The sequence below is a fragment of the Malus domestica genome, chromosome 04 (genome assembly GCF_042453785.1).
Source record: "Malus domestica chromosome 04, GDT2T_hap1".
Taxonomy (NCBI): domain Eukaryota; kingdom Viridiplantae; phylum Streptophyta; class Magnoliopsida; order Rosales; family Rosaceae; genus Malus; species Malus domestica.
This window is the reverse complement of record NC_091664.1, coordinates 31,214,589-31,242,000: the sequence shown is the minus strand read 5'-3', so window position 1 is coordinate 31,242,000 and position 27,412 is coordinate 31,214,589. Positions and strand designations below refer to the sequence as shown.

At 37.3% G+C, this 27,412-nt stretch overlaps 5 protein-coding genes across 9 annotated transcripts; 1 reads left to right on the top strand and 4 right to left on the bottom strand.

The window, feature by feature from the left end:
- Positions 1 to 590: 590 nt before the first annotated feature.
- On the bottom strand, positions 591 to 3,267 carry LOC103408690 (receptor-like protein CLAVATA2). The gene has a single exon (XM_070820090.1). The coding sequence runs from the start codon at positions 2,865 to 2,867 to the stop codon at positions 675 to 677; it is 2,193 nt and encodes a 730-aa protein (XP_070676191.1). The 5' UTR covers positions 2,868 to 3,267; the 3' UTR covers positions 591 to 674.
- A 4,250-nt stretch (positions 3,268 to 7,517) lies between these two features.
- Positions 7,518 to 10,424, top strand: LOC103434259 (CBS domain-containing protein CBSX6). Its single transcript, XM_008372585.4, has 3 exons — positions 7,518 to 8,149; positions 8,245 to 8,598; positions 9,378 to 10,424. Exons 2-3 carry the CDS (start codon positions 8,255 to 8,257, stop codon positions 10,309 to 10,311), a joined length of 1,278 nt encoding a protein of 425 aa, XP_008370807.3. The 5' UTR covers positions 7,518 to 8,149; positions 8,245 to 8,254; the 3' UTR covers positions 10,312 to 10,424.
- Positions 10,425 to 10,631: 207 nt separating this feature from the next.
- Positions 10,632 to 13,876, bottom strand: LOC103434260 (probable glycosyltransferase At3g42180). Of its 3 annotated transcripts, none has more exons than XM_008372586.4 (4): positions 13,501 to 13,876; positions 13,172 to 13,338; positions 11,622 to 11,982; positions 10,632 to 11,365 (listed from the first exon to the last, which is right to left on the bottom strand). In XM_008372586.4, exons 1-4 carry the CDS (start codon positions 13,738 to 13,740, stop codon positions 10,703 to 10,705), a joined length of 1,431 nt encoding a protein of 476 aa, XP_008370808.3. In that variant the 5' UTR covers positions 13,741 to 13,876; the 3' UTR covers positions 10,632 to 10,702. The 3 variants fall into 3 exon arrangements, with proteins under 3 accessions (XP_008370808.3, XP_008370810.3, XP_028957362.2); XM_008372588.4 differs by having other exon boundaries at positions 13,172 to 13,335; XM_029101529.2 differs by having other exon boundaries at positions 13,172 to 13,372; positions 13,501 to 13,805.
- Positions 13,877 to 15,301: 1,425 nt separating this feature from the next.
- Positions 15,302 to 19,436, bottom strand: LOC103434261 (probable glycosyltransferase At5g20260). 2 transcript variants are annotated; one of them, XM_008372589.4, is made up of 4 exons: positions 18,937 to 19,436; positions 18,688 to 18,842; positions 16,658 to 17,012; positions 15,302 to 16,095 (listed from the first exon to the last, which is right to left on the bottom strand). In XM_008372589.4, the coding sequence occupies exons 1-4, from the start codon at positions 19,258 to 19,260 to the stop codon at positions 15,427 to 15,429; spliced, it is 1,503 nt and encodes a 500-aa protein (XP_008370811.4). In that variant the 5' UTR covers positions 19,261 to 19,436; the 3' UTR covers positions 15,302 to 15,426. The 2 variants fall into 2 exon arrangements, with proteins under 2 accessions (XP_008370811.4, XP_028957364.2); XM_029101531.2 differs by having other exon boundaries at positions 18,688 to 18,839.
- Positions 19,437 to 22,254: 2,818 nt separating this feature from the next.
- LOC103434258 (probable glycosyltransferase At5g20260) lies at positions 22,255 to 27,333 on the bottom strand. Of its 2 annotated transcripts, none has more exons than XM_029101533.2 (4): positions 26,950 to 27,333; positions 25,733 to 25,884; positions 23,599 to 23,953; positions 22,255 to 23,036 (listed from the first exon to the last, which is right to left on the bottom strand). In XM_029101533.2, exons 1-4 carry the CDS (start codon positions 27,271 to 27,273, stop codon positions 22,368 to 22,370), a joined length of 1,500 nt encoding a protein of 499 aa, XP_028957366.2. In that variant the 5' UTR covers positions 27,274 to 27,333; the 3' UTR covers positions 22,255 to 22,367. The 2 variants fall into 2 exon arrangements, with proteins under 2 accessions (XP_028957366.2, XP_028957365.2); XM_029101532.2 differs by having other exon boundaries at positions 25,733 to 25,887; positions 26,950 to 27,331.
- Positions 27,334 to 27,412: the final 79 nt, after the last annotated feature.

Below are 27,412 nucleotides of genomic sequence, written 5' to 3'. Positions count from 1 at the left end.
ACTTTTGTCTCTGTTGGGAGATCCAATGCAATCCGAGTACTCATATTTTGGCAATGATGTTGATATGTTGGGAGATCCAATGCAATCCGAAAAATATCGTTAGTAAAAATTATTGGAATTGTATGAGGACTTAAAAATAGGGAAATGCATGCTAAAATGTACATATAACGATGTTTAATTGTCAAAAAACGAAAATTATGACAAATTTTTCTTTTGTAATTTTCAAGTTGTTATAAAAAAAACATGTAAACGGATGAAAAATGGGTAAATAGGTAAAAAAAGAGAGATAAACGGGTTCAAAAACGGTTAAATGGTTATGGTTAAGGTTAAATGGATAAATGGATAAATGAATATGGTTAAATGAATACACGGTTATGGGTATAGATAACCGTTTATAAACGGTTATTGTTATGGGTATAACCATTTATGCAATTACCCAATGGGTAAATGGTTATGCAGGTATGAGCATAAATGGTTATGGGTAAATAACCACGGTTACCCGCCCGCCATAACCGTTGCCGATCCCTAGTTATGGCATATTATTATGAGCATTCTGAGTGCCAACAGCTAAGTTCTATGTTAGCAAAACATGGAAGAACAAACTCATCCTTTAGAAAGGAGTAAATGAAATTTACAGCTTATTGTTGTCATCGACATCTACACGTAACATTACGCTAAGCTTTTGTCTGGAGAATGTAATTTCGTGCTCGAGGTGAGCAAAAGAGGGCTACTCCTGTAAAGTAGAAACTGAGGAAAGCACTTAGACAGAAAACCCAAACAGAAATCCGCCCCTCAACCTCTTCCCCTTCGAATGCCTTCCCAGGCACCACGGGGAGGCTTGCCGGGTCACACCCTCCATCAGAGGACTCCAAACACAAATCTGGATTTCCAGCAAATGCTCCTGGGAACCTCCAATATCCTTGCTGCTTCGTAACAAATCCAGAGAAGCAGTTGTATGACAAATCCAGACGAGTCAGGTCTTGAAGGCTGGAAATGTTTCCGGGAATCTGACCTGACAGCGAATTGTGCGATATATCTAAGGCCCTTAAACTCCACATCTTCTCTACATCTGGAACACGACCACGAAGAAAATTACGTGACAAGTTTAGGTATTGCAAACCACGTAATGTAAATAGCCCCCCTGGAATCTCCCCATCTAGCACATTATTAGAGAAATCGATTCCCACCGTCGAAGATAGTACATAATTGAAGCTTAATTCAGTGCTAGTAGTGACAACAATCAAAACTTTTGTATCCGCACCGTGCGTTGTACCAAATGGCACTCTCTGCATTTTACCAAGCTCTCCATTGTTAAAATTTTTGCTCATGTTAAAGTTGGCATCCGGTATGAAGCCCGAAAATTTGTTTCCTGAGAAATCCATCATTCTGATAGCCGGGAAAGTAAAGAGCCAGCCGGGCAGATTTCCGTTAAATTCATTCTGAGCTAGGGACAGATACCTGAGGTTTGACCATTTGGTGATTGCATCACTCAAGGTTCCGGAGAGACTGTTGGAGCTGAAATCTACAATCTCCAGAGATTTACAGCCTGCTAAAGTAAGCGGGATCTCACCAGATATCTTGTTGTTGCTAATGTCCAGTATCTTCAAGCTGTCCAATGCATCAAGCTCCGGTTGAATTTCACCAGAAAGATTGTTGTTGTTGAGTATCAATGCAAGCAGCTGAAAACATCCGACGATGTTCAACGGAATTGAGCCTGATAGAGAGTTGTGCGAGAGATCAATCACTTGGAGGTAAGTCAGATTTCCAATCCTCGCCGGAATCTCCCCCACAAGAAGATTGTATGACAGAAACAGGGCCTGCAAGCTTTTCAGTTCGGTAATCTTCAATGGGATTTCACCAGAGAAACTGTTGTGAGACAGATCAAGAAGAACAAGCCCGGATTTATCTGTTGTCTCCGCAATCTTGCTCGGAAGAGGGCCAGACAACTCATTGTTACTCAAGTCCAAGACAAGAAGCTTCTCCGAAAACACAAGCCTCGGAGATATCTCATAAGTCAAGTGGTTGAATGAAAGGTTCAGATGATTCAAACCTTGAAGCGAAGCAATACATGTCGGCATTCCTCCCACAACAGAATTGTTAGCCAGATTCAAAACTCTAAGAGACTGAACACAAGCAGAGAAACAAGGCAAAGTACCAGAAAACTGATTCGATCCAAGATTAAGAAAGACCAAAGATTGGTGAAAGTCACTCAAAATACCAGATAAATTATTGTTCCCAAGATCTAAATACTTCAAAGATTTCAAGTATAACACGCTTTCAGGAATCTCCCCATGAAACGAATTAAACCCAATATCTAGTTTCTCCAACTGAGCCGAGAAGTTACCAACCCACCAAGGAATAAGCCCTCCCAAATCATTGTTACCATTCAAAACAAGTTCTTTCAGCTGCCTAAGCTTCATGAGTGTATCGGGCACAGTCCCCTGAAACCTATTGTGATCGAGATGCAGGGTTTTGAGACTGCGCAAAGAACCGAAACACAGGGGGATTGGGGAAGTAAAGTTGTTTTCAGACAAAACCAAATGTTCGAGAAATGGAAGTTTGCACAAACTGGGGTGAATTTGGCCAGACAAGTTCATGTTGGTCAAGTTAACCGAAACCACTCTGCCGGTCTGGTTTTCGCAGGTGATTCCGGTCCAGTTGGTACAATTAGAGCCAACCCAGCTGGACAAGCTCTGGCTAGGGTCTTGGACCAATGACCTAAACAGCAAGACTGAGTCTTTGTCTTGTGGGTAAATATCAAAGCACTGAGAAAGGTTTGAGCATACAAGCACTAAGAATATCAGTAGCAGTGCACGTAATTTAAGAGGGTTACAGGGGCAAAAACCTGAAACCCATTTGTGCTCCATGGCTTAAAAATAGAGGGCTTTCAGAGGGGTTGAAGAACAGCAGCAGCTGTAAATTAAGGCAATAACAAGGATGAAAAGCTACAGACCATCTTCCCCATTATGGATTGGAAGAAAAATATTGGACAAGCTGAAGAAAAAGCTCAGTGGCGGTAGCTATAAATTAGACCTATCACGGGTAAAAGCAGAAAAACCCCATCTTGAAGAGATGGATGAGAAGCAAAATCTTTCGACAATTAGAAAAACAAGAATGCAAGGTGATAACTGATTAGTGCACAGAGAGAGAGAGAGAGAGAGAGAGAGAGAGAGAGAGAGAGGCTTACAGGTGAAAATGGAGCAAAATGCAGCGAGGAAGAAGCAAACGGGAATATGGAATGTGGAAAAAGGAGGCCATTAAAGCTTCTTTCCCTTTGCTTTTTGATTTAATTATTTATTTATTTTCTTTTTAAGTGAGAGTGTGAGCCCAGTTGTGCGGGCTGGTAATGGAATGATAAACCTGTAAATTGGATCCAATACTACTTTGGGCTCAGTTACCAATATACTAGAGCCAAAAAAAAAAAAATCAATTTAATGGTAAATTTGAGTTAAGTCAGTTTTTGTGTATATCATCTAAATCACTTCCGTATTTTGAATGTTTTATAATAGAATACCATTTTGTTGAAAATGAAAATTTCAATTTGACAAACTTGAGCGTAACCACATTGTATCAAACGTGCTTTCTCAATCCACTCGAGTTCTAATTATCATTTCCACAATTTAGAGTAATTTGAAGTAGAACATTGTTGTCACTATAACTACAACCTGTTGGCAGCATGCCCACTACCTAAGTAAGAAATTTTAAACAGAAATTTTAAACACGACTCGCATCAATATTAAATAGGAAGTATCAGGTTGGATTTACATATAAAACCATTCTAAACCTAAGTTGTACGTTTGGCCAGTTATACTTGTGTGTACATTTCGATTTGCTGACAAACAGATGGGAAGAAAAAAGAAAGGTTGTTGAAGATTCTGAGTCAATTCCGACTTGGAGAAGATGAAAAGGCTGTTGAAGACCCTCTGACTCAACCCAACACTTCAATTTCAAAGAAGAAGAAGAACGAGAAGAAAGAAGAAAAGGCTGTTGAAGACTGTCTTAGTCGATGCCGACTTGAAGAAGAAGAAGAAGAAGAAGAAGAAGAAGAATAGAACATTTTTGTCACTATAACTACAACCTGTTGGCAGCATGCCCACTACCTAAGTAAGAAATTTTAAACTCGACTCGCATCAATATTAAATAGGAAGTATCAGGTTGGATTTACATATAAACCATTCTAAACCTAATTTGTACGTTTGGCCAGTTATACTTGTGTGTACATTTCGATTTGCTAACAAACAGATGGGAAGAAAGAATAAAGGTTGTTGAAGATTATAAGTCAATTCCGACTTGGAGAAGATCAAAAGGTTGTTGAAGACCCTCTGACTCAACCCAACACTTCAATTTCAAAGAAGAAGAAGAAGGAGAAGAAAGAAGAAAAGGATGTTGAAGACTGTCTTAGTCGATGCCGACTTGAAGAAGAAGAAGAAGAAGAAGAAGAAGAAGAAGAAGAAGAAGAAGAAGAAAAGGATGTCGAAGGTCATTTGACTCAACTCAATAAGTATAATTGCATATTTTTGTCGGACTTAGAAATGCCACCATGCCGCCATGATTATAAGCTTTGTCCAGAAGAAGAAGAAGAAGAAGCCACCCTCAAGCATTTTGCACATACATGAGGTGTTTGCACCTAAAATGTACCCATTTTTTACTCATTTGGATCATTCAGGCTAAATATGGTATTTGGAGGATTATTGTGCAAGAGGGCTAACTTGGAAAGATATTTGGCTGCAAGTGGGGCAGTTTGACATTAGAATATTGTTTTTACCTTTTATTTGGGTGGTGGAGGTTTGCCAAGAAATTTGTTTAATCAAGACAAATGCATGTTTTTTCATTGCAAGTGGATGAGAATACACCACACAAACATTCATGCAGAGGACACGTGAAAGAAGTCACCTTGCCTCTTTTAATTATTAGTTTATTGCAAGCGGTGGAGACATGTGGTGGAAGTACAAGTTGCCCCTTTTAATATCATTTCCCATGCAAGCTGGCAGTGAAGTTTCTTTCGAGCAAGTGCAATGTTCTCAACAATCGGTTTTCTTAGATCTCTATATAAAGAAGCAGAGACACAAGGATTATGGACACTCAAACAACCAATCAATCAACTCTACTCAAATCAGCTCATCAGCTTCCTTGTGGACATTTAGCTTTAGTCAAGCATCTATTGCTTTCCTTGTTTATTAGCTCTGCTGCTCACTAGTAGTATTGATCTCCTTTGTAGTTCATGTACAACTCATTTTCAGTCATTTAAATTACAAGCAATCTACAATACCAGTCATTTACTTTCCTCTGTCAATTGCACTTCCAGCAACCTTGCCATTTACATATTGTTCCATCTCTCCATATAAGTAAAGTCCTTATCTTTAAGGCAAAGAAAGAATCTTGATTTGAGCCACTCTCACTTAATGGCACAATCTCTTGGTTGGAAGTCGAATTTAGGCACAACCTCAATCATTCAGATCTCGTCTACTAGCAGCACGCCCGTACCCACCAATTTCATATTTGAGTAAATTCCCGGTATGCCTGCAAGGCTCATGGCGAATTTAGGAAGCAAACAGGAGGCTTGCGTTATGTAGATATTGTGGAGTGGGAGGTCAACACGAGTACTTTAAATGCCCAATGCAGATGCAAAATGAAGCGGAAATGGCTAGCGTACCAATAAACCCCTCCCACGAGACAATATGATCATCCTGAATTGCTGAGGAATAGCTGAGGAATCAGGAAGACTGCATTGCATGCAGCTGTTGCATGATTAAGCTCCTTCGTATGTCATGTCTAGTCTTTATTTTCCTTGAGTTTCACCACTGTGTTCGTATGTCATATCTGTCTTGGAATAAGCTCCGTCGTCATGCATGGATGACGGACGGATATATGGATACTTTGTTCATTTGTTATTTTCTCGTGTTTAATTTGGTTTTGTTTACTTGTACTGCTTGTCTGGGAATAGATATTACTATTAGTCTATTAGCGAGCAGCAGCGCTTGTTGTTTTTGGGATTTCCTACGTGTATAAGAAAACTTGCTCCAATCAAGAACATCATCAAATGGTACTGCATAGTAGTCGAAAATTAGCACCGGGACACCCTGCATACAAGCAGAAGTTGGTTTTTTCTCTTTGGTTTGTGTTGTGCCTATTTGGATGGATGCTTTGTTGACTTGGCGTGATTCCGGACAGAGAATAAGAACGGTTGTGGTAAGCTGGATCAGGATCACAGATTCGTGCGTCAATATTGATTGATCGATATCTAGATGATGATAAAACAAAACAAACAAGAAAACACTTAGAAATGATAAAACCAAATTACCGTAAGTTACCAAATGCGCCCATTTCCCTCCCTCTTATGAAAGTATAATTGGATCCAGGTTCTCAATGGTAACCACACGTTTGCCCTTAATGGTAACATTTTTTTAAGCTAAAACATTTGTTACACAAGAGTGTGCATTATTTTTAAATTATTTTTAATGATTATTAGCAGGAGGGGGGGAGAATTTGAAACTATTAATTACAATAATTTAAAGGATGAGAGAGTTTCGAACCTTGATGGTAGAAACCTAACACTCTATTCACTAATACATTACATTGGACCATATATATTGTACATTCTATATACTGCGTACTTTTTGTTTTAAATAGTATTATTAAGAGGATGAGAGAGGATCCCAAATTGTTACATTAATTTAGAAAGACGAAATGTTTCGAACGGGGGCGCATAGGTAGAAACCGGTTTTTCAATTTTTTTTCTTTTAAAAAAAATATTATTAAGAGAAGGGAGAGGATCCGAAACTATAATAATAATTTAAGAGAGAGGAAGTTTCGAACTCAAGACACATGAATGGAAACCCAACAGCATATCCACTAGAATCTTTGACCACATGCAAAATAATTTGAACCCAAAGTGCAGTAGATTGAAGAGAAATGTTATACCGACAAAGGTAATATATCGCTTACCTTCCTATAATGAAATGATATACAATAAAATATTACTTTTGTCTAAAAGGAAAATTCAATTTATTGATAAAAAAAATTCAATTTAAAAGACATGATCGTGGTCGTGAGTATAACCACATTAGTTGTAACATATGTACTCTCCTAATCCACTTGAGTTTGAATCCTTTCTCTACATTTTAGATTTATTTGAAATAGATATCGTTGCCACTAGAACTACAATCCATTGCTACCTCTCTATCTAAGAGAAAAATTTAAGTTCGACCCACATTAATAACAAACTTAAATCTAATTATTATTACTATCATGTGATTGACCAAAGGTGAAAACATACATAAAAATATTGTATAAATCACAAATTAATAAAAGAATAATGCTACACTTATTTTATTTTTCATATCATATTTATATCCTCTGTTGAATACAAGTAGTACTCGTTAACATATACGAGTCTCGTTTTTGTTAAAAATGTGGTAGAAATATAGTATAAATTTTTATAAAAATATCATTTTTGGAAATAAAAATCCAATTTGAAAATTACAACATTCCTGAATTTGAACTGTTTAATGGTCGACTGATCCACATCGAGGGCAATAATGTTAAAGGCCAAATCTTTGACTAAATATGAAGTGTCAATAAAAATCAGATCACCTGTTCGCTAATTAATCATGCACCGAAAAATCAGAATTTCTCTCTGATTCAGTCATCAATTCTCATCCACAACTCCTCAGAAATCACCAGGATCTGAGAGTTCGGAGAGACATTTGATGGGCCTTTACCTTCATCTTCTTCCCCTCCTCCATCAATGGCCAAACCTCCTGCTTTCCCTTCTTCCTTCTCTTTCCTGACCCTTCACAGATTACCCATTACCGGCGTCCACCTCCTCCTCATCTTCCTCCACTCCCTCTTATAACTCTCGTCCTCTCACCGGTCTTCCCGGTTTCACCTTACGTTTTCCTGCTTGTTTTCCAGAAAATTTTCTGTCTTGGCCTTTTTCAGGAACCCTTTATCCGATCTAGTTTATATTCGATCTGGGTTCTCTTCGTTTGTAGTTTTTCTTCTTAGAAAATAGAAATCAAACGCAAAGAAAGTTCCTTTCTGTTGGGTTTTCGTCACACAATTTTTACTGGAAAATTTGAAGTGCGATCAAAGAAGCTTGATTTCCCGGGAAAACGAGAGAACTCAGTTTTTTAGTTTGTCCCTTGAGGTAAATTTTCAATTTTTAATGAGTATTTCATTCCAATTGAACAGAAATGGAGAGATCAGTAGGAGTTTGATTGGTTTTGTTTAATTTTCGAACAGAAATTGGGGAATGGCGTCGGTGTTTCTGTACCATGTTGTGGGTGATCTAACGGTGGGGAAGCCGGAGATGGTGGAGCTCTGCGAGACGGAGACGATGGAGGCGGCCATAAGGGCAATCGGAGAGTCGACGGAATGCGGCATACCGGTGTGGAAGAGGAAATCGAATGTGGGAATGGTCGAAAACAATGAAATGTTGCAGCAGAGGTTTGTGGGAATCCTTAATTCCCTCGACATTGTTGCTTTCTTTGCTAAAAGTGAGTGCCTTGAGGATCATGACAAGGCTTTGAAGACTCCGGTGTCTGATGTTATTGTTCCGAATAATTCTTTGCTCAAGCAGGTTGATCCTGCCACAAGGTTGCCTACTACTTCTCAATCTTACTACTTTATATCGTGATGCTATGAATTTCTATTGATCTTGAGTGTTGTTTCTATGACTATCGATCATGGCGTTCTATAACTTATATGGTGTTCTGTGATTCGGTTTTGATATCTTGCACTTGGAAGTACTTTGTGGTGATTGGTGTTGTTTCGGTGGCTAATTGTTGTGGGATGATTTCTGTTGGATTCGGTTTGTGAGCATACTGATTGAGAGGTTAACTTGTTAGCTTTTCAGTATGAGCATTGTTTAAAAGTCTATGATTTGTTTTCTTACTCCTCCACTAAAGGAGGATTTCCTAAATGTTTTCAGTTTTGTTGGTTAGTTATAGATCTTTGTTCTTCTAGTTCTTTTGCTCATATTGATGCTTGTGTTAGCGTGCTGCTGTCACTATTCCGTTCTCGATGTGATGAGAAATCTGTTTTCTTTTCTACTGCTTCCATCCATCTGTTGATCATTGATTATTTTACATTCTGTTGCATACTTTGTCCGTGGTTCCAAATAGTCCTGATCACAAATAAAGATACAAGTTCTGATATTGGTAAAGCAAGGGAATTCCTTGGAATCTGCAGTTTTATAAATAATTTCTATTGGGTATATATGCATCGATTTCCTGACATCTCTATGAGTTTCGAGTTGTGAAGTTCTGTAGTATTGCTATCCATTTTAGATATACATTGTTTAGCAAAAGAAACAAGAAATGATTACTTAAAAGTGAAATGCGCATTGTTTCCAATTTGGATTTTGTTTCTGCAAGGTTGATAGATGCACTGGAGATGATGAAGCATGGTGTAAAGCGTCTTATTGTTCGAAAGAGTGTGGTATGGAAAGGCATGAGCAAACGTTTCTCTATGATCTATAGTGGTAAGTGGCTCAAGAACATAGATGCTAGTGGCAGCAGCAATAACCTTGCTGCCAATCCCAATCGGCCTTCCTCATCTTCCACTAGCAGTACCCGTGACAAGTTTTGCTGTCTCTCAAGAGAAGATGTCATCCGTTTCCTGATTGGTTGCCTAGGTGCCCTAGCACCTCTTCCACTCTCCTCTATCTCCTCTATTGGAGCAATTAACCCAAACTACCAATTTGTTGAAGCCTCGGCTGCAGCCATTGAAGCCACTAAAAAGCTTCCAGACGACCCTAGTGCAGTTGCTGTTGTCGAACAGACACAGGATGATGAGTATAAGATCATTGGAGAGATCTCTGCCTCCAAACTATGGAAATGTGATTACTTATCAGCAGCATGGGCTTTAGCTAATCTCTCCGCTGGACAGTTTGTGATGGGAGTTGAGGATAATGTGTCCTCAAGGTCGGAATACAATTTCTCTGTGCATCCCACTGCTGGAAATAATAACCAAGCTAATGGTGGCGGGTCAGCAAGGCCGAAGAAGTTCAGTAGCAGGAGTATAGGGTTCAATCCTGCGAGCCCAAGCTTGGGAGTGAGCAGAAGCATGTATAGGGGAAGAAGTGCACCCTTGACCTGTAGGGTTACGAGTTCATTGGCGGCAGTGATGGCTCAGATGTTGTCTCACAGGGCAACACACGTGTGGGTGACCCAGGATCATAGTGATGATATCGTCGTTGGAGTGGTGGGATATGCAGATATTATGGCTGCTGTCACCAAACAACCAGCCTCCACAAACCCTGCACCAGGGCGGACAACTGAGGTTGCTGGTAATGACATTCACCATTGAATTCTTCATTCTTTTTCCTTTGTCCGACATACTTCGTACATTGTACTCTCTGCAATTTATGTTTCGTGTGCAACTTGTGCTGGCCAGAGTCTAAAAATTGGTTTGAGACTGGATTTTGAGCTTTTTGTGAAACTTTCTTGCAATAATGAATAATGTAATAAAAAAAAGGTCGTACCCAGTGCACAAGGCTCCCGCTTTACGCAGGGTCTGGGAGAGGTGAATGTCGGCTAGCCTTACCCCCATTTATGGAGAGGCTGCTCCCAAGTCTCGAACCCGAGACCTACCGCTTGTGTTTGATTTTACTCATTGAACAAATGGTATAAATGTAAATGCTATGAAAATCATGATTAAGATATTGAAAAAATGCTTATAACCCGATTCTTAATTATAATCAATTTGGTAGCCTGATGTCAAGCCTCCTTAGCCATATTGAGTGAAGCACCATATGAAACACATCATACGGCTTCGCCGGTCGGTTCAGCATAAAATGCCTTCTAACCTGCATCACCCTCTTCTGCAACTTCAAGAACTCTGAGTGTGGAACGGCTTTCAGGATCGTCTTAATCTCCGGTATTCTCTTGGGCGGGATTTCAACCGTAAACTTACTCCAATCGAGAACATCAGCGAAGGGCAATGAATAGTAATCGGAAATGAGGACAGGGACGCACCCTGCATACATGGCCTCAACCACTCTAGGGCTAGCAACTTCGGAGCCACTGGGACACAAGCAAAACTTGGTCCGTCCCATAATCTCGTGGTAATTTTGGCCCTTTGGAAGGTACTCATGGACTTGGATTTCATCATCTTTGTCCCTCCAATGCTCAAACAAGAACTTCCTTATGTCTCCATGAGCACCACCGGCGAAGAAGGCTAGGATAGGACGCTTATCGGGGTGTTTGTCGAGGAGTGATGGGCCAAGAGTGTGCTCCGGTATATTGTATTCCGGTAATGAGACGTCTCTCTTGGGCTGGAACCCTTCTGAGGTATTGGAATTGCATAGTACTCTTATAAAATTCTTGTAGAAGTCACGGTCGTCGTCTATAATTTCCGGTGCCTGCAAGAACAAAGAAAGATGGATATCAAAACAGAATGGTATGGATCTCCATGCGTAGAAAACCGAAAGGAATGAACAGATGATGGCTTGTGCCCTGTTTTTCTTTCCTGACAAAACCAAATGTAACAAGACATTCCTCGGCACATGCAAATCACAGTATGACACACGCAATTCACGCTTATTGGGCTGTGATTTGTCTGCAACGACGAATGCCACGTTCTTTTCTTTCCAAATTGGCTCAAAGAAGATACAGTACCCAATCATGACAAGAGAGCATGAAATGGTCAGCTCCACCGCTCCTATTCCAGTAGGGGTATTTCTGGGCAACCACATTGATGTAATCGGTGACGATTCGAACCAGTCGACCGTGAAATGTGTAGGGATTAGGCCGGTCGTATAAGAAATCAGCTATCCTCTTCACACTCACAGGGACAAAGAAGGAATGGGCCTCGTCGTGATGTCGGGCCAAAAATGGGCTTTTGCCACTACTGTCCAGCTCATCGATGAAATGGCCTTCGATAGAGTAGATGTAGGACATAGGCCCATTGTGAAACATGGGTATCTCCCCTTCCTTGTAGGCCCATATCTTGAATCTTTTCACCATCTCTATGTGACTCCTGCTCATCCAAAATTATCCAAATTAACTTACTTTTGCATATATTTCAGACTGTAAATTGCAGCAAAGAAAAACGAATCTCACATATAAAAATTAATGAGATTTCTTTTACCTGGAAAATAAAGTAGTACACGACATGTTATAACATGAATGCATGACATGGTAAATAATTACTACTAAAATATATTTTCAACGTTCCTCTACTTTTATGATGACACAAAATGTAATGTACTGTGTTCCACACATATTAAAAAATCTATCGAAATCACCGCGTTAATTAGTTACATTTATTGTTAACTCTTTTGAAAGAAAATCTAACCCTAGTGTAAATGAACGTAGATTATGACTAGAAATCCTACCATACAACCGGAGATATATCCAATCCCGAAAATATTTCATTGAAAAAGTATCAATGGCTGCGCAAGATAAAGCCAAAGAGCGCCACAATTATTTTGGGATGGAAGTAGTCACCCATACGCCACCGAAAGAAACAAGAACCAAAACAAGTATTTTGTATATGGACCGACCCCAATAATTACAAATTAAAATATTATTAAGAATAATGGGAAGATAATAAAGTCTAGGAAAAATGAAAGGGATTGCTTTGTTTGGAAGAAAAGAACTGGCATCAAAATTAGCCATAAACAAATCTGCTTTATTGTGGTATCAAAACCAATTAGACAAAAAGGTATATTATTCAAAACGCTACCATAAATAAATAAATTAATAAATTATTCATATGCTCACACGTTACATCGTATTAATTAAATTTGCCTAGTATTTGTTATAAAATATTTATATCACTTTCCTTAAGAGAAACTTTTTATTATTATATATATATATATATATAAAACAAAACAAAATTGGGATTGGAACTTGGAAGAAGGGGAGAGGGTTGACCTGGGAGAGTGGGAGATGTGGGTTAAAAAAACCTTCTTAAATTTTATTTAATTTTTAAATGAATGTGTTAGAATTAATTGGCTGTGAGGTTTGTATAAAAAACAGTAAAATTTATATTATATGCAATTACTAAATTATCTATCATTTTATTCTTATTCAGGATCATGAGACGGTTAGAATAGTAATTTACTAAAATTTTGGTGGAGAAACAGATTTATACTAATAAGTAGCTTTAGTATCCAAATGCAGAAGAAAAAGAAACTTATAAATAATAATTAAATAAAACTTACTGGTGAAAAGCATAGGGATTTCTGTAGATACTTCCTCTGGGGATGTAAATTTCTTGTCTGTCAGATGTGTAGTTTTTGGTACGAATGGCTTCGCGGATGGCGGCTCTGGCTCTCGCCAACTCCTCTTCAATCTTGCTGCTTGTGCTGCTGCTGCTGCTCTTTTCCTGCTGAATAAAATTATGGGCACAAAAAATGCAGAACCTAAGAAAGGGAAAGAAGTATAGAAGAAAAAAAAACACCTCCAATGAAAAAAAAAAAAAACCAGAAATAAAGAAAAATTGAAACTTTATCCGTGTAATTTTATAACAAGAAAATGTAAAGGTGGTTACTTGGAGATTGTCTGCAACAGTGGAAGTAGAGGGAGAGGGAGAGGGTGCAGGATTCAGAGTGGCATATTGATATGAGGCTGTGTGATTTCTGATTTGGAGAGGGGCAGATGGGGAAGAATGAGGATTTAAGGGGGTGAAATGGAATTGGTTGAAGGGGGAGAAGGAGAGGAGGAGAAGGAGGAGGAGGAGGAGAAAAGTTAGAGAGAAAAAGTAGGGTGACCGGAATTCAAAGGCTGCCATGCTCTACTACCCTCATAGTAAAACTGCACAACCAAGAAGCGTTTTTCTTATTTTTGTTGAGCGAATCAACGAGTCTCTCTCTCCCAATTCCCCTCCCTCTCTTATTCTGCCAAGTTATCGCACACCGTTTTTCCTTTTTCCTTTTTCCTATTACATCACACATAAACACCTCGTTTTTTTTTATTTTTTTTATTTTTATTTTTATGACAAAGGATAGAAATGTATTAATAATCAAATACAAATGGAAACATTTGCATCTTCTGCTATAACATTAAACAAAAATTCAGGTCATAATTCATTCCAATCAAAGCTTCTGCCATGTTTAAGAACGTATGTTGCCATCATATGGCTGCACAATTGCATTGTCGAGGGGTAAAGATAAACTTCACCGATTAGAATGACTGCATCATATTCCAAATATCAACTAAATAGACCTCCATCAACACATAAACACCTTGTTACTTGGACAAAATGTCAAAGGTTCATCGGTTGATATTTCGTGCCAATAAATATGTACAAAGAAAACTAACATATCTTTGTATTATTAGCAAGGAATACTAATTGAAGATGAACTCATGTTATATAAGTCATTCTCTAATACTAATCTCTTGGAAAGTTTGAGCATCTTTATTGAAGAAATACACATTTGAGGTCTCAGTCAAATTTCCATTCTTGATGAGCGCGAAGTAAATTTGAGATCCCAGTTAAATTCCTTTCTTGGTAGGAGTTATGTAAATTTGAGATCTCTGTTAAATTTCCTTCTTTGATTGGTGAGATCAATCACCAACAAAATGTAAATTTAAATTTTTATTTACATCTTTCGTTCAAAAATGAATATTTTACATCTCTCTATTAACGTGGAATACATATTTCAAGTGGCCCTACTCAAGTTTCATTCGGTGAGACGAAAAAATGATCGACTCCACCGCTCCCATTCCAATAGGGTTATTTGTTTGCTACAAACTGGTCAGTGAAGATTCCATCCGGTCGATGAAAAAAAGGTCTGGCGGTGAGATTTTTGCTGGAAGTCAGTGATGTTGGACACGCTCAACGCAAGAAGAATGCATGCATGGCCCTCATCATCAGGATGCTGCATTGCATCTCAAATATAAACCGCCAATTTATGGAGTAGATGGTGGTGGTGGGACAGTGGGACAATTGTGGGTCAATGGTAAATTTCCTCTATGTGACTCCTATTTTAACCCAAGGTAACATCACATATTTAGTTGGTAAACAACCACACCTAGGGTTTAGGGTTAAACATCACATATTTATAAGGCAAAAGGAAAAATCTTACAAAACCATTAATTTTATTTTTGGTTAAATTGGATGGTATTCATTCTAAATCTTCTTAGCCATAGGTTATTACGGCGGTGCTCGATTAGTTTTGATCATCGTTGTGGTGTTTCAATTAAATCCATTGACCATGAGGCTCCTGCCTACTAGATGCAGGAGCAAGAGCTAAATTGGACGATAAAATAGAAGGATAGGAATGGTTGGACGAATCTAATTTGGAATCGTATGTATGGTCTACAGCATTCGACTTTTGAGTGCATCATAGTGAGTTTAATAAAATATCGTATATATTTGAAGATTATGTACTTAGTAATGAATCCAGCATATATAGTGAGTTTTGTCTCACGCTAAAAAAAAATTGATCAGAAACTTTACAAGATGCCGAGATGCTCAAAACCGATTTGGTAACCGAATGTTGAGCCTTTTAAGCCACACCGAGTGGAGCACCATGTGAAATACGTCGTAGGGCTTAGCTGGTCGGTTGAGCTCAAAATGCTTTCTTACTTGTATCACCCTCTTCTGCAATTTCAAGTACTTTGAGTATGGAACAGCTTTCAGTATTGTCTTGATTTCTGATATTCTCTTGGGCGGAATTTGTATCGAAAACTTGCTCCAATCAAGAACATCATCAAATGGTACTGCATAGTAGTCGGAAATCAACACCGGGACACACCCTGCATACATTGCCTCCACAACTCTAGGACTTGCTACTTCAGACCCACTTGGGCACAAGCAGAACTTGGTTTGTCCCATTAGTTTGTGGTAGTTCAGGTCCTTAGGGAGCTTTTCGTAAACTCGAACTTCATCATCTTTTTCCTTCCAATGCTCAAACAAAATGCTCCTGATGTCTCCATGAGCAGCACCGGCAAAGAAGGCAAGGAGTGGACGCTTATCTGGGGGTTCTCCGAAACGGGGCGGCCCAAGGTCAAAGGCTTTTAGGTTATATTCCGGCAATGAGACGTCTCTGGTAGGCTTGAATCCTTCAGAGGTGTTTGCGTTGCATAACACCTTAATGAGATTCTTATAGGGTCTCGGGTCATCGCGTGACACAAGTGGTGCCTGAAAAATCAAATACATAATAGTTGAGCAACAATAAATATATTTTTATATGCAATTTAACAATCAATGTTATTTCATGATAATTATGATACGCTGATTCAATCATGTGCCAATCGAGCTCAAAGCCTGCTAACTTTAGTTGTGCTACAAAACCAACGTGTTACTAGGACCAACAATCAACCAAGTTATCTCAAAGTGCATGAATGTTCTTTTGCTAACTGGCTTGAAAACGGACAAGTGATCCTCTCTGGATCTCACTATTCGAAGCCTAGAGACCAAGCAATCGGAACCACTCAAATTGAATTTGAATCTCTATTAACTCATTCGACGGTCATCTCACACAAACTAAGAGTCTCAATCTCTCTTCCACACGATTCAAAGACCTGGATTTCCTAGTCCGGAGAGATTCCATATTCCTTGGCAACCACCTAAACTGACAAATTGTCCAAGTAAGAAAACCAACTAATCTAAATTTAAATGGTTGATTTGTCCTTGCAAATCGTTGATAATAATAAATATTAAAGCAAATCAAATGATTGATGATGAATGAATAGTAGCTTACCCAATCATGGCACGAGACAAAGAAATGATCGGCCCCACCACTTCTATTCCAGTAGGGGTATTTATCCGCTACAACAAAAATGTAGTCTGTAAAAGTACGATCCAGCCGATGGAAGAATGTCTCATGGTGAGGCCTGTATAGGAAGTCGGTAATCTTGGACACACTCAATGGCAGGAAGAATGCGTGGGCCTCATCAGGATGTTGGGCCACAAATGGGCTTGGCCCACTTTCCATCTCGAATATAAACTGCCCTTCTATGGAGTAGATGTATGTGGTGGGCCCATTGTGGACCATTGGTAAATCTCCTTCCTTGTAACTCCATATCTTGAACCTCTTCATCATCTCTACGTGACTCCTAATGTATTCCAAAATAATAACATAACAAATTAAATTAGTACGCAACCACACCACTAAGTTTTTGTAATTTCATATTAACGACTCGTTTCGAACTACTTTTAAAATGGCTGAAAGAGTTTTTTGTAAAAATGTTTTTGGAACAATCTTTAGTAAAAATGCAAATGAATTATGGAAAAACATTTTAAGTGTTTTTTAGACCCAAAAACATTTTTTTCTAAATGCGTTTTCAGTCATTTTAAAAGCACTTCCAAACGATCTCTAAATTAGTGGCATCACTTGACCAAATTTGAAAAATAACAAGGTTTCAATCAATGAAATAGAAAAATGAGAGATGTGAACCTAATTTCTCCATAAATTCACCTACACTTCAAATTAGGGTTATAAAATATGAATATTTAGTAGGATCTCACTTTGACACGTAATTATCTTAAACTAATTACTTATCGACATACCTCTAATTTTTTCACGTGTTAGATAATTGCGTCAAATTATATACATTTGATCAAATCATATAAAAAATTTGCTTGATGGAATTAATTAAGTAAAAATGGTAAAGACAAAAACGTAATTTTTGTGTTCAAATGTAATATGCCATATGATGACACACATCTTGAAGAAACGGCCAAGGCTAAAAACATGGGTCGAATGGGATATAGTACCAGCACCACCCAAGAGGAAGCCCACAAGCACATGTAAATACAACATAAGCAATAATGCCATTTGTTAGGAAAAACGTGGAGCGCTCCGGAAAGGGATTATCGGGAAAGGGACTTGTTTGGTTCTAACTTCTTACTTGTAAAGAATCAGTGGCCTAACAAAACCACCCGTTGGAATTATATTAACACATAACTGAATATGGTAGCTGATGGATTTGTTACGCTTAGACATACGGTTACATTGTAAAAATTCGTTAATGATCCTATCTAAAATATCTATTAAAAACTAATACACTAGTGGATAAGGTGTTGAGTTTTTACACATACGTCCGGGTTCGAAACTCTCTCTCTCTTAAATTATTGTAATAATTTTGAACTCTCCTGCTCCCCCTAATAATAGGGGTTTAGGAAAAGAAAAAAAAATTGTTAGCCAAAAAAGGTGAAAATATCAAATTAATCATGTCAACAAAACTAAAGAAAAATAACCAAAATAAAATTCATGAGCAATATAGTAAACTAAACACAAATAATTTTACTGTTTTTTTTTAGAGCTTCGCATCCAGGTAACCATGTTGGTTGCTCCAATTTTCTATTTCACATTTTTCTCATAATGAAATAAACCTTTAGTGACGAGGAATAATTATTCATAAATAGTCTCTAAAGATATGAACAACCTCTTTAGTGACGAAAAATCATTTGAAAGTTGTCATAAATTTTTTTTTGGAAACCATTGTATATTTCTTTTTGTAAATTTTATTTTCCTACTTTTAAAAAACACATACATAGTATGTGGACAATTGCTAATATGTAATTAATTTATTGTTTTTAATTAAAGAAAAGCATTTGGCATTATATGGAATTATTATATAATATCTGCAAAATAATTAGGCTAAGTGCATGTTACCCAATTGTTAATCACTCAATGCTGATTAACAAAGGAATAAAACCCAAAATATAGAATTGAATTTTTTTTATAGAGAAAATGAGATTAAAAATAAAATAAAAAATGGACTTAACTGATGAAAGGCATATGGATTTCTGTAGACACTTCCTCTGGGGATGTAAATCTCCTTCCGGTCGGAGGTGACATTCTTTGTGAGAATAGCTTTGCGGATAATCGCTCTTGCTATCCCCAACTCCTCTTCAATCCTCTCCGTTTTGCTCTTCTTCTTCTGGATTTAAACACAAATTAAAATTTACCCAGATAATTTTTTTATAAACAAAAAATAATAATAAAGCAGTAAAAAAAAATGGAAGCTTACGTACTTTGGTAGTAGCTTGACTGAGTTTGGAGGCGGTGGAAGTTGAGGAAGGCGCATGGCGGCGGCGAAGCTCGAGCGGTGGCTGGGATGTTGGGGATGGGGATGGGGAAGGTGCAGGTGCAACAGCATGCAAAGCTGTGGTGTTGAAATTGCGGGTGGTTTGGTGTTGGAAGTTAGACGGGGAGGAGGAGGAGGTGGGAGAAGAAGATAAATTGAGAGAGAGATGGTGTCGTTGGTTCAAGGGAGAGAAGAAGACGGCTACGACAAGGAGGAGGAGAAGAGTTACAGAGAGTAGATATGGAGAGCGAAAATCCAGGGCTTCCGCCATTTGATAGCTCCAACTCACCTCCTTAATTTATCTAAGACCAGCTAATAATACATATATATGTATATATGTGTATTATTTAAGGTAAGGTAAATGGCCAAATATTAACAAAACAAGGCTTCTGTTCGGTTTTGTGTTTGGTCACCGCAGGAATATTGAATAACCTTTTGTTTTGTTTTTCAGCTAGCGTGTTGCTTTTGTAACGGTTAAAGTGTTTTAAAATAATAAAAAGCATTCTGCATCGTTTGAAAATGAAAAAGAAATCTTGAAAATTGGTTCTGAATGATGAAAGCGCTCGAAGTTTTTGTAAGTATTTCGACATATTGATAAATGATATTATTTTTTGCTCTTATTTTCTCCTCATACATTTGTGTATTTGTTTTCATTCATGCATTTTTATTAATTTTTTAATCACATGACCATAAATAAGAAGAATGCAAAGTGCAAACAGATAAAAAATAATTGTGAAAATGATTAAAAATTTTATAATTAAAGTTTCAAACAAGCCCTTAATTATTTATACGACCTCAAGACGTTTGCTGGAAACTGAAAAGAATAAAATGAATAAAGCTCCTAGGGGTTGCGTCTCTTCGAGACAAAATTGGTCAAAATCAAATCATAAAATGAGGGGAACAAACAATATTCAAATCGTCTTAGCTCATATATTTCTTTATTTCTATATTTATTCAATTTATCTCCAATATAATAAAGAGATTTTTTTTTTAAAAATTCCTTATGAATATATACACATCATTTTTGTTTGTCATATAGATTAATGAGTAAACTTACTTTTGCGGGTAACACAAGGCCGAAGATGAATGTGAATAATATTGAAACTGTTCTCAAACCTTCACAGGAATTTTGATCCAACCGCCCATAATCTGGTAAGAACAAAATGAAAAATAATGAAATTCCAAACAAACCCTTAAATGCTATGTATGACCTCAAGACTGAAAAGAATAAAATTGATAAAGAAAGCTAGGGACAAGGTCCTCTTCAGATCAATTATCTGCTGATGCTTGGGACCAACTAATCTAGCCGTTGATTTTAGATGTTGTAGTTAAGAACCATGTTTTAATTCTCTTTACCTTTTTTTTTTCTTCCTTGCCCATCCTGTTGTTCTTTGTCTTTCTGATGTTCTTCCTTTGCCTATATTTTCTGTACTTTTTTCTTCCCTGCCCATTTCTGCAGTTCATTGCCCATTTCTTCTTGCTCGTCGTCTATCTGTTATTCTCCTTCGTATTATATGTTTTTAAGGGAAGATTGTTATGAGTCACCTCTAATAAATGTCGAGTTTCCTCTTCATAGTACTTTGCCAGGTACAAAACCATATGAAAAACAAAATAGAAAACTAGATACTAATCCTTGAAAAGGATTTAGTTTAGACAAATACCATTTGCAAGATTAACAATTGAATTAAGTCCCTGACCAACATCAACCTACATAATTCCACATTAGTTGTCATTTATTTCTTTGTTATTCTTCCCATTATACCCTTTTGTCAATGTTTGTAATGAAGACCTTTTTTTTTGTTAACAATCATAGGACGTCATTTATTATAGCTTATTTTTAGGATGTATATGATATTTTGTAGTAGTTTTTTTTTTATTCTCGTTCAAATTTCAAACTGATTTTAGTTCATATTAGAAATTAGTAATTCACTTTCTAAAATTAAGAGGGCTATGTATATAGTATATTGTAATGGCATCACCTTTTTTTTTTTTTAATCATGGGACCGAAGGTATGAATATTTAGGTGCATTTGACTAGATATTGTGATTTAGGTGTATTGTGGTAGGTACCATGGTTTAGGTGCATTGTGATAGGTACCATGGTTTAGGTGCATTTGACTTGGTACTATGATTTACGTGCATTCGACAAGGTACTATGATTTAAGCACATTAGGACATGGTTTAAGTGCATTCGATTATGTATAATATATGATTTAGGTATTTTTATTTTGTCTATGCTTTGGATGGTGATACTGAATAATTTGAATTAGGTACTTGTTTAATTCTTGTAACGTATCCCTAATCTTTTTTTGGACGTCTAGATGAGGTATGTTTATAGTTTGAGAAAGTCAAACAATGTCAATGCCAAAAAATATAGAGCAAAATAAAACCAAATATTTAATATGGGCATTATGGGAACCAAAAAAACACATTAAATATTTTAAAACAAGAAAATATGAACTTTAATATTTATGATGACATGAAAATTTAGTCAAAGGACTATAGTGAATATATAATCTAACATAAGGTTTTAATTGAATTTCAATCTTTATCGAGGATTAAAATGGAAAACCCCAAAACAAAAACCAACATTGACTCTAAACAATAGTTGTTGCTTAAGGATCTGAATTTGATCTGTAAGTCATAGTCATCACAAAGGCTCTTCTCGATAGAGCAACAGATCGAGTACAATCATGAAAAATCTTCTTGCCGCAACAAAAAAGCGACCACAAACGAAAAAAGATATATAGAAGGAAAAAATCAAGAGAAATTGCCGCCGACCCCAAGACTAATGGCCAAGGTCAACGGTGGAGTGATTTTTCCTGTAAGTTTTATCTCTAGATATTGGCTAGATAATAATGCTGTTGGGTGTGTGGATAACACCCCCCAATTAACTTACCGCCCATTAACTTTCTGTGTTATTAACTTATTTGACCCTATAAGAAGAGTGTTTTTTACACTAATTTTCTATTTCTATAGTACTGTTATTCATGACTGATGACCGTTAAATTGAATAAACTAGAAGAATCATCAAACACGAATGAATAATTAACCGGTATAATCTGACCTGACATGACCCGATTTGAAAGCAGCACCACTTTTTTAACCCTAATTCCTGGTATAAAAGGAAAGTAATAATTAACCCCATCTCATTTTTTTTACCACATTTCTGTCGTTCGAGAAATTTTTCAGTGTGACCGAAACATAAAGTGATACACAACATGTCACTACACAAATTGTGGGGATATCTATGTTAACAAGTTAAGAACATAAAAATAAAAATAAGATTATGAACTTAGTAATTAAGCCATCATATATAGTGAGTTTTGTCTCACGCTAAAAAAGAATTGATCAGAAACTTTACAAGATGCCGAGATGCTCAAAACCGATCTGGTAACCGAATGTTGAGCCTTCTAAGCCACACCGAGTGGAGCACCATGTGAAATACATCGTAGGGCTTAGCTGGTCGGTTGAGCTCAAAATGCCTTCTTACTTGCATCACCCTCTTCTGCAATTTCAAGTACTTTGAGTATGGAACAGCTTTCAGTATTGTCTTGATTTCTGATATTCTCTTGGGTGGAATTTGTATCGAAAACTTGCTCCAATCAAGAACATCATCAAATGGTACTGCATAGTAGTCGGAAATCAACACCGGGACACACCCTGCATACATTGCCTCCACAACTCTAGGACTTGCTACTTCAGACCCACTTGGGCACAAGCAGAACTTGGTTTGTCCCATTAGTTTGTGGTAGTTTAGGTCCTTAGGGAGCTTTTCGTAAACTCGAACTTCATCATCTTTTTCCTTCCAATGCTCAAACAAAATGCTCCTGATGTCTCCATGAGCAGCACTGGCAAAGAAGGCAAGGAGTGGACGCTTATCTGGGGGTTCTCCGAAGCGAGGCGGCCCAAGGTCAAAGGCTTTTAGGTTATATTCCGACAATGAGACGTGTCTAGTAGGCTTGAATCCTTCAGAGGTGTTTGCGTTGCATAACACCTTAATGAGATTCTTATAGGGCCTCGGGTCATCGCGTGAGATAATTGGTGCCTGAAAAATCAAATACATAATAGTTGAGCAACGATATATATATTTTTATATGCAATTTGACAATCAATGTTATTTCTTGATAATTATTATATACTGATCCAATCATGTGTCAATCGAGCTCAAAGCCTGCTAACTTTAGTTGTGCTACAAAACCAACGAGTTACTAGGACCAGCAATCAACCAAGTTATCTCAAAGTGCATGAATGTTCTTTTGCTAACTGGCTTGAAAACGGACAAGAGATCCTCTCTGGATCTCACTATTCAAAGCCTAGAGACCAAGCAATCGGAACCATTCAAATTGAATCTGAATCTCTATTAACTTATTCGACGGTCACCTTACACAAACTAAGAGTTCCAATCTCTCTTCCACACAATTCAAAGACCCGAATTTCCTAGTCCGGAGAGATTCCATATTCCTTGGCAACAACCTAAACTAACAACTTGTCCAAGTAGGAAAACCAACTAATCTAAATTCAAATGATTGATTTGTCCTTGCAAATCGTTGATAATAATAAATATTAAAGCAAATCAAATGATTAATGATGAATGAATAGTAGCTTACCCAATCATGGCACGAGACAAAGAAATGATCGGCCCCACCACTTCTATTCCAGTAGGGGTATTTATCCGCTACAACATAAATGTAGTCGGTAAAAGTACGATCCAGCCGATGGATGAATGTCTCATGGTGAGGCCTGATTAGGAAGTCGGTAATCTTGGACACACTCAACGGCAGGAAGGATGCGTGGGCCTCGTCAGGTTGTTGGGCGACAAATGGGCTTGGCCCACTTTCCATCTCGAATATAAACTGCCCTTCTATGGAGTAGATGTATGTGGTGGGCACATTGTGGACCATTGGTAAATCTCCTTCCTTATAACTCCATATCTTGAATCTCTTCACCATCTCTACGTGACTCCTAATGTATTCCAAAATAATAACATAACAAATTAAATTAGTAAACAACCACACCACTAAGTTTTTGTAAATGCATATTAACAACTCGTTTGGAACTGCTTTTAATATCGCTGAAAGAATTTTTGTAAAAATATTTTTAGAACCAATCTTTAGTAAGGATGCAAGTGAATTATGGAAAAGTACTTTAAGTGTTTTTGAAACCTCTAAACATTTTTTCTAAAAACGCTTTTAGTCATTTTAAAAGTACTTCCAATTAACCTCTAAATTAGTGGTATCACTAGACCAAAAATTGAAAATGAATAAGGTATCAATCATTTAAATAGAAAAATGAGAGATAAAGAACCTAATTTCTCCATAAATTTACTTACACTTCAAATTAGGGTTATCAAATATGAATATTTATTTGGATCTCACTATGACATGCAATTATCTTAAACTAATTACGTATCGACATACATTTAATTTTTTCACGTGACAACCCATGATTAACTTAAGATGTGTCACAATAACATCGCACGTGTCAGCCAATTGCGTCAAATTATATACATTCAAACAAATCATATAAAAAATTTGCTTGATGGAATTAATTAAATCAAAATGGTAAAGACAAAAACATAATTTTTGTGTTCAAATGTAAGATGCCATATGATGACACACATCTTGAAGATACGGCCGGGGTCGAATGGGATATAGTACCAGCACCACCCAAGAGGAAGCCCACAAGTACATATAAATACAACATAAGCAATAATGCCATTTGTTAGGAAAAACGTGGAGCGCTTCGGAAAGGGATTATCGGGAAAGGGACTTGTTTGGTTCTAACTTCTTACTTGTAAAGAATCAGTGGCCTAACAAAACCACCCATTGGAATTATATTAACACATAACTGAATATGGTAGCTGATGGATTTGTTACGCTAAGACATAAATATGACCATTTTTGTGTGTTGATCTGCAAATATTCGTGTTTATGTCATTTCTCAGATACATTGTAAAAATTCGTCAATGATCTCATATAAACTAACTACTAACAAAGTAATATGCTAGTGGATAAGGTGTTGAATTTTTACACATACGTCCAGGTTCGAAACTCTCAATCTCCTAAATTATTGTAATAGTTTTGAACTCTCCCCCTCCTCCTAATAATAGGGGTTTAGAAAAAAGAAAGGAAAAAAAAACTCTTTATCAACCAAAAAAATGTGAAAATATCAAATTAATCATGTCAACAAAACTAAAGAAAAATAACCAAAATAAAATTCATGAGCAATATAGTAAACTAAGCACAAATAATTTACAATTTTATTTTCTTTTCAGAGCTTCACATCCAGGTAACCATGTTGGTTGCTCCAATTTTCTATTTCTCATTTTTCTCATAATGAAATAAACCTTTAGTGACGGGGAATAATTATTCATAAATAGTCACTAAAGATATGAACAACCTCTTTAGTGACGAAAAATCATTTGAAAGTCGTCAGAAATTTTTTTGGAAACTATTTTATATTTCTTTTTGTAAATTTTACTTTCCTAATTTTAATAAACACATACATAGTATGTGGACAATCGCTAATATGAAATTAATTTCTTGTTTTTGATTAAAGAAAAGCATTTGGCATTGTATGGAATTATTATATTATATCTGCAAAATAATTAGGCTAAGTGCATGTCACCCAATTATCAATCACTCAATGCTAATTAACAAAGGAATAAAACCTAAAATATAGAATTGAATTTTTTTATATAGAGAAAATGAGATTAAAAATAAAATAAAAAATGGACTTAACTGATGAAAGGCATATGGATTTCTGTAGACGCTTCCTCTGGGGATGTAAATCTCCTTCCGGTCGGAGGTGACATTCTTTGTGATAATAGCTTTGCGGATTATCGCTCTTGCTATCCCCAACTCCTCTTCAATCCTCTCCGTTTTGCTCTTCTTCTTCTGGATTTAAACACAAGTTAAAATTTACCCAGATAATTTTTTTATAAACAAAAAATAATAATACAACAACAACAACAACAAAGCCTTTTCCTACTAAGTGGGGTCGGCTATATGAATCCTAGAACGCCATTGCGCTCGGTTTTGTGTCATGTCCTCCGTTAGATCCAAGTACTCTAAGTCTTTTCTTAGAGTCTCTTCCAAAGTTTTCTTAGGTCTTCCTCTACCCCTTCGGCCCTGAACCTCTGTCCCGTAGTCACATCTTCGAACCGGAGCGTCAGTCGGCCTTCTTTGCACATGTCCAAATCACCGGAACCGATTTTCTCTCATCTTTCCTTCAATTTCGGCTACTCCTACTTTACCTCGGGTATTCTCATTCTCAATCTTATCCTTTCTCGTGTGCCCACACATCCCACGAAGTATCCTCATCTCCGCTACACCCATTTTGTGTACGTGTTGATGTTTCACCGCCCAACATTCTGTGCCATACAACATCGCTAGCCTTATTGCCGTCCTATAAAATTTTCCCTTGAGCTTCAGTGGCCTACGACGGTCACACAACACGCCGGATGCACTCTTACACTTCATCCATCCAGCTCGTATTCTATGGTTGAGATCTCCATCTAATTCTCCGTTCTCTTGCAAGATAGATCCTAGGTAGCGAAAACGGTCGCTTTTGTGATCTTCGCTAGATTGCTCCGGTCATTAGTGTGGATAAGTATATAAATGGATAGAGATAGGAAAGCAAACACAAGATGTACGTGGTTCACCCAGATTGGCTACGTCCAAGGAATAGAAGAGTTCTCATTAATTGTGAAGGGTTTACACAAGTACATAGGTTCAAGCTCTCCTTTAATGAGTACCAGTGAATGATTTAGTACAAATGACATTAGAGTACAAATGACATTAGGAAATATTGTGGGAGAATGATCTCGTAATCACGAAACTTCTAAGTATCGGAGTGTGGTATCATCTTGACTTGCCTTATTTGTCTCAATAGGTAGATGTGGCAGCTTCTCTGGAAGTACTCTTCCTCCAGTAAAAAAAAAATGATAGCTTACGTACTTTGGTAGTAGCCTGACTGAGTTTGGAGGCAGTGGAAGTTGAGGATGGCGCATGGCGGCTGCGAGGCTCGAGCGGTGGCTGGGTTGTTGGGGATGGGGATGGGGAAGGTGCAGGTGCAACAGCATGCAAAGCTGTGGTGTTGAAATTGCCGGTGGTTTGGTGTTGGAAGTTAGACGGGGAGGAGAAGGAGGTGGGAGAAGAAGAGAAATTGAGAGAGAGATGGTGCCGTTGGTTCAAGGGAGAGAAGAAGATGGCCACGACAAGGAGGAGGAGAAGAGTTACAGAGAGTAGATATGGAGAGCGAAAATCCAGGGCTTCTGCCATTTGATAGCTCCAACCCACCTCCTTAATTTATCTAAGACCAGCTAATAATACATATATATGTATATGTGTGTATTTAAGGTAAGGTAAATGACCAAATATTAACAAAACAAGGTTTCTGTTCGGTTTTGTGTTTGGTGGA

Excerpts from the sequence above, each read along its gene's own strand:
- LOC103408690 (XM_070820090.1), bottom strand. The coding sequence starts at position 2,867 with ATGGAGCACAAATGGGTTTCAGGTTTTTGCCCCTGTAACCCTCTTAAA.
- LOC103434259 (XM_008372585.4), top strand. The coding sequence starts at position 8,255 with ATGGCGTCGGTGTTTCTGTACCATGTTGTGGGTGATCTAACGGTGGGG. Across the intron at positions 8,599-9,377 it reads CAGGTTGATCCTGCCACAAG|GTTGATAGATGCACTGGAGA; the intron begins GTTGCCTACTAC and ends TGTTTCTGCAAG.
- LOC103434260 (XM_008372586.4), bottom strand. The coding sequence starts at position 13,740 with ATGGCAGCCTTTGAATTCCGGTCACCCTACTTTTTCTCTCTAACTTTT. Across the intron at positions 11,983-13,171 it reads AATCCCTATGCTTTTCACCA|GAGTCACATAGAGATGGTGA; the intron begins GTAAGTTTTATT and ends TTGGATGAGCAG. Across the intron at positions 11,366-11,621 it reads TGCTCTCTTGTCATGATTGG|GCACCGGAAATTATAGACGA; the intron begins GTACTGTATCTT and ends TTGTTCTTGCAG.
- LOC103434261 (XM_008372589.4), bottom strand. The coding sequence starts at position 19,260 with ATGGCGGAAGCCCTGGATTTTCGCTCTCCATATCTACTCTCTGTAACT. Across the intron at positions 17,013-18,687 it reads AATCCATATGCCTTTCATCA|GAGTCACGTAGAGATGATGA; the intron begins GTTAAGTCCATT and ends GGAATACATTAG. Across the intron at positions 16,096-16,657 it reads TTGTCTCGTGCCATGATTGG|GCACCACTTGTGTCACGCGA; the intron begins GTAAGCTACTAT and ends TTGATTTTTCAG.
- LOC103434258 (XM_029101532.2), bottom strand. The coding sequence starts at position 27,273 with ATGGCAGAAGCCCTGGATTTTCGCTCTCCATATCTACTCTCTGTAACT. Across the intron at positions 25,888-26,949 it reads TCAGTCAGGCTACTACCAAA|AAGAAGAAGAGCAAAACGGA; the intron begins GTACGTAAGCTA and ends GTTTAAATCCAG. Across the intron at positions 23,954-25,732 it reads AATCCATATGCCTTTCATCA|GAGTCACGTAGAGATGGTGA; the intron begins GTTAAGTCCATT and ends GGAATACATTAG.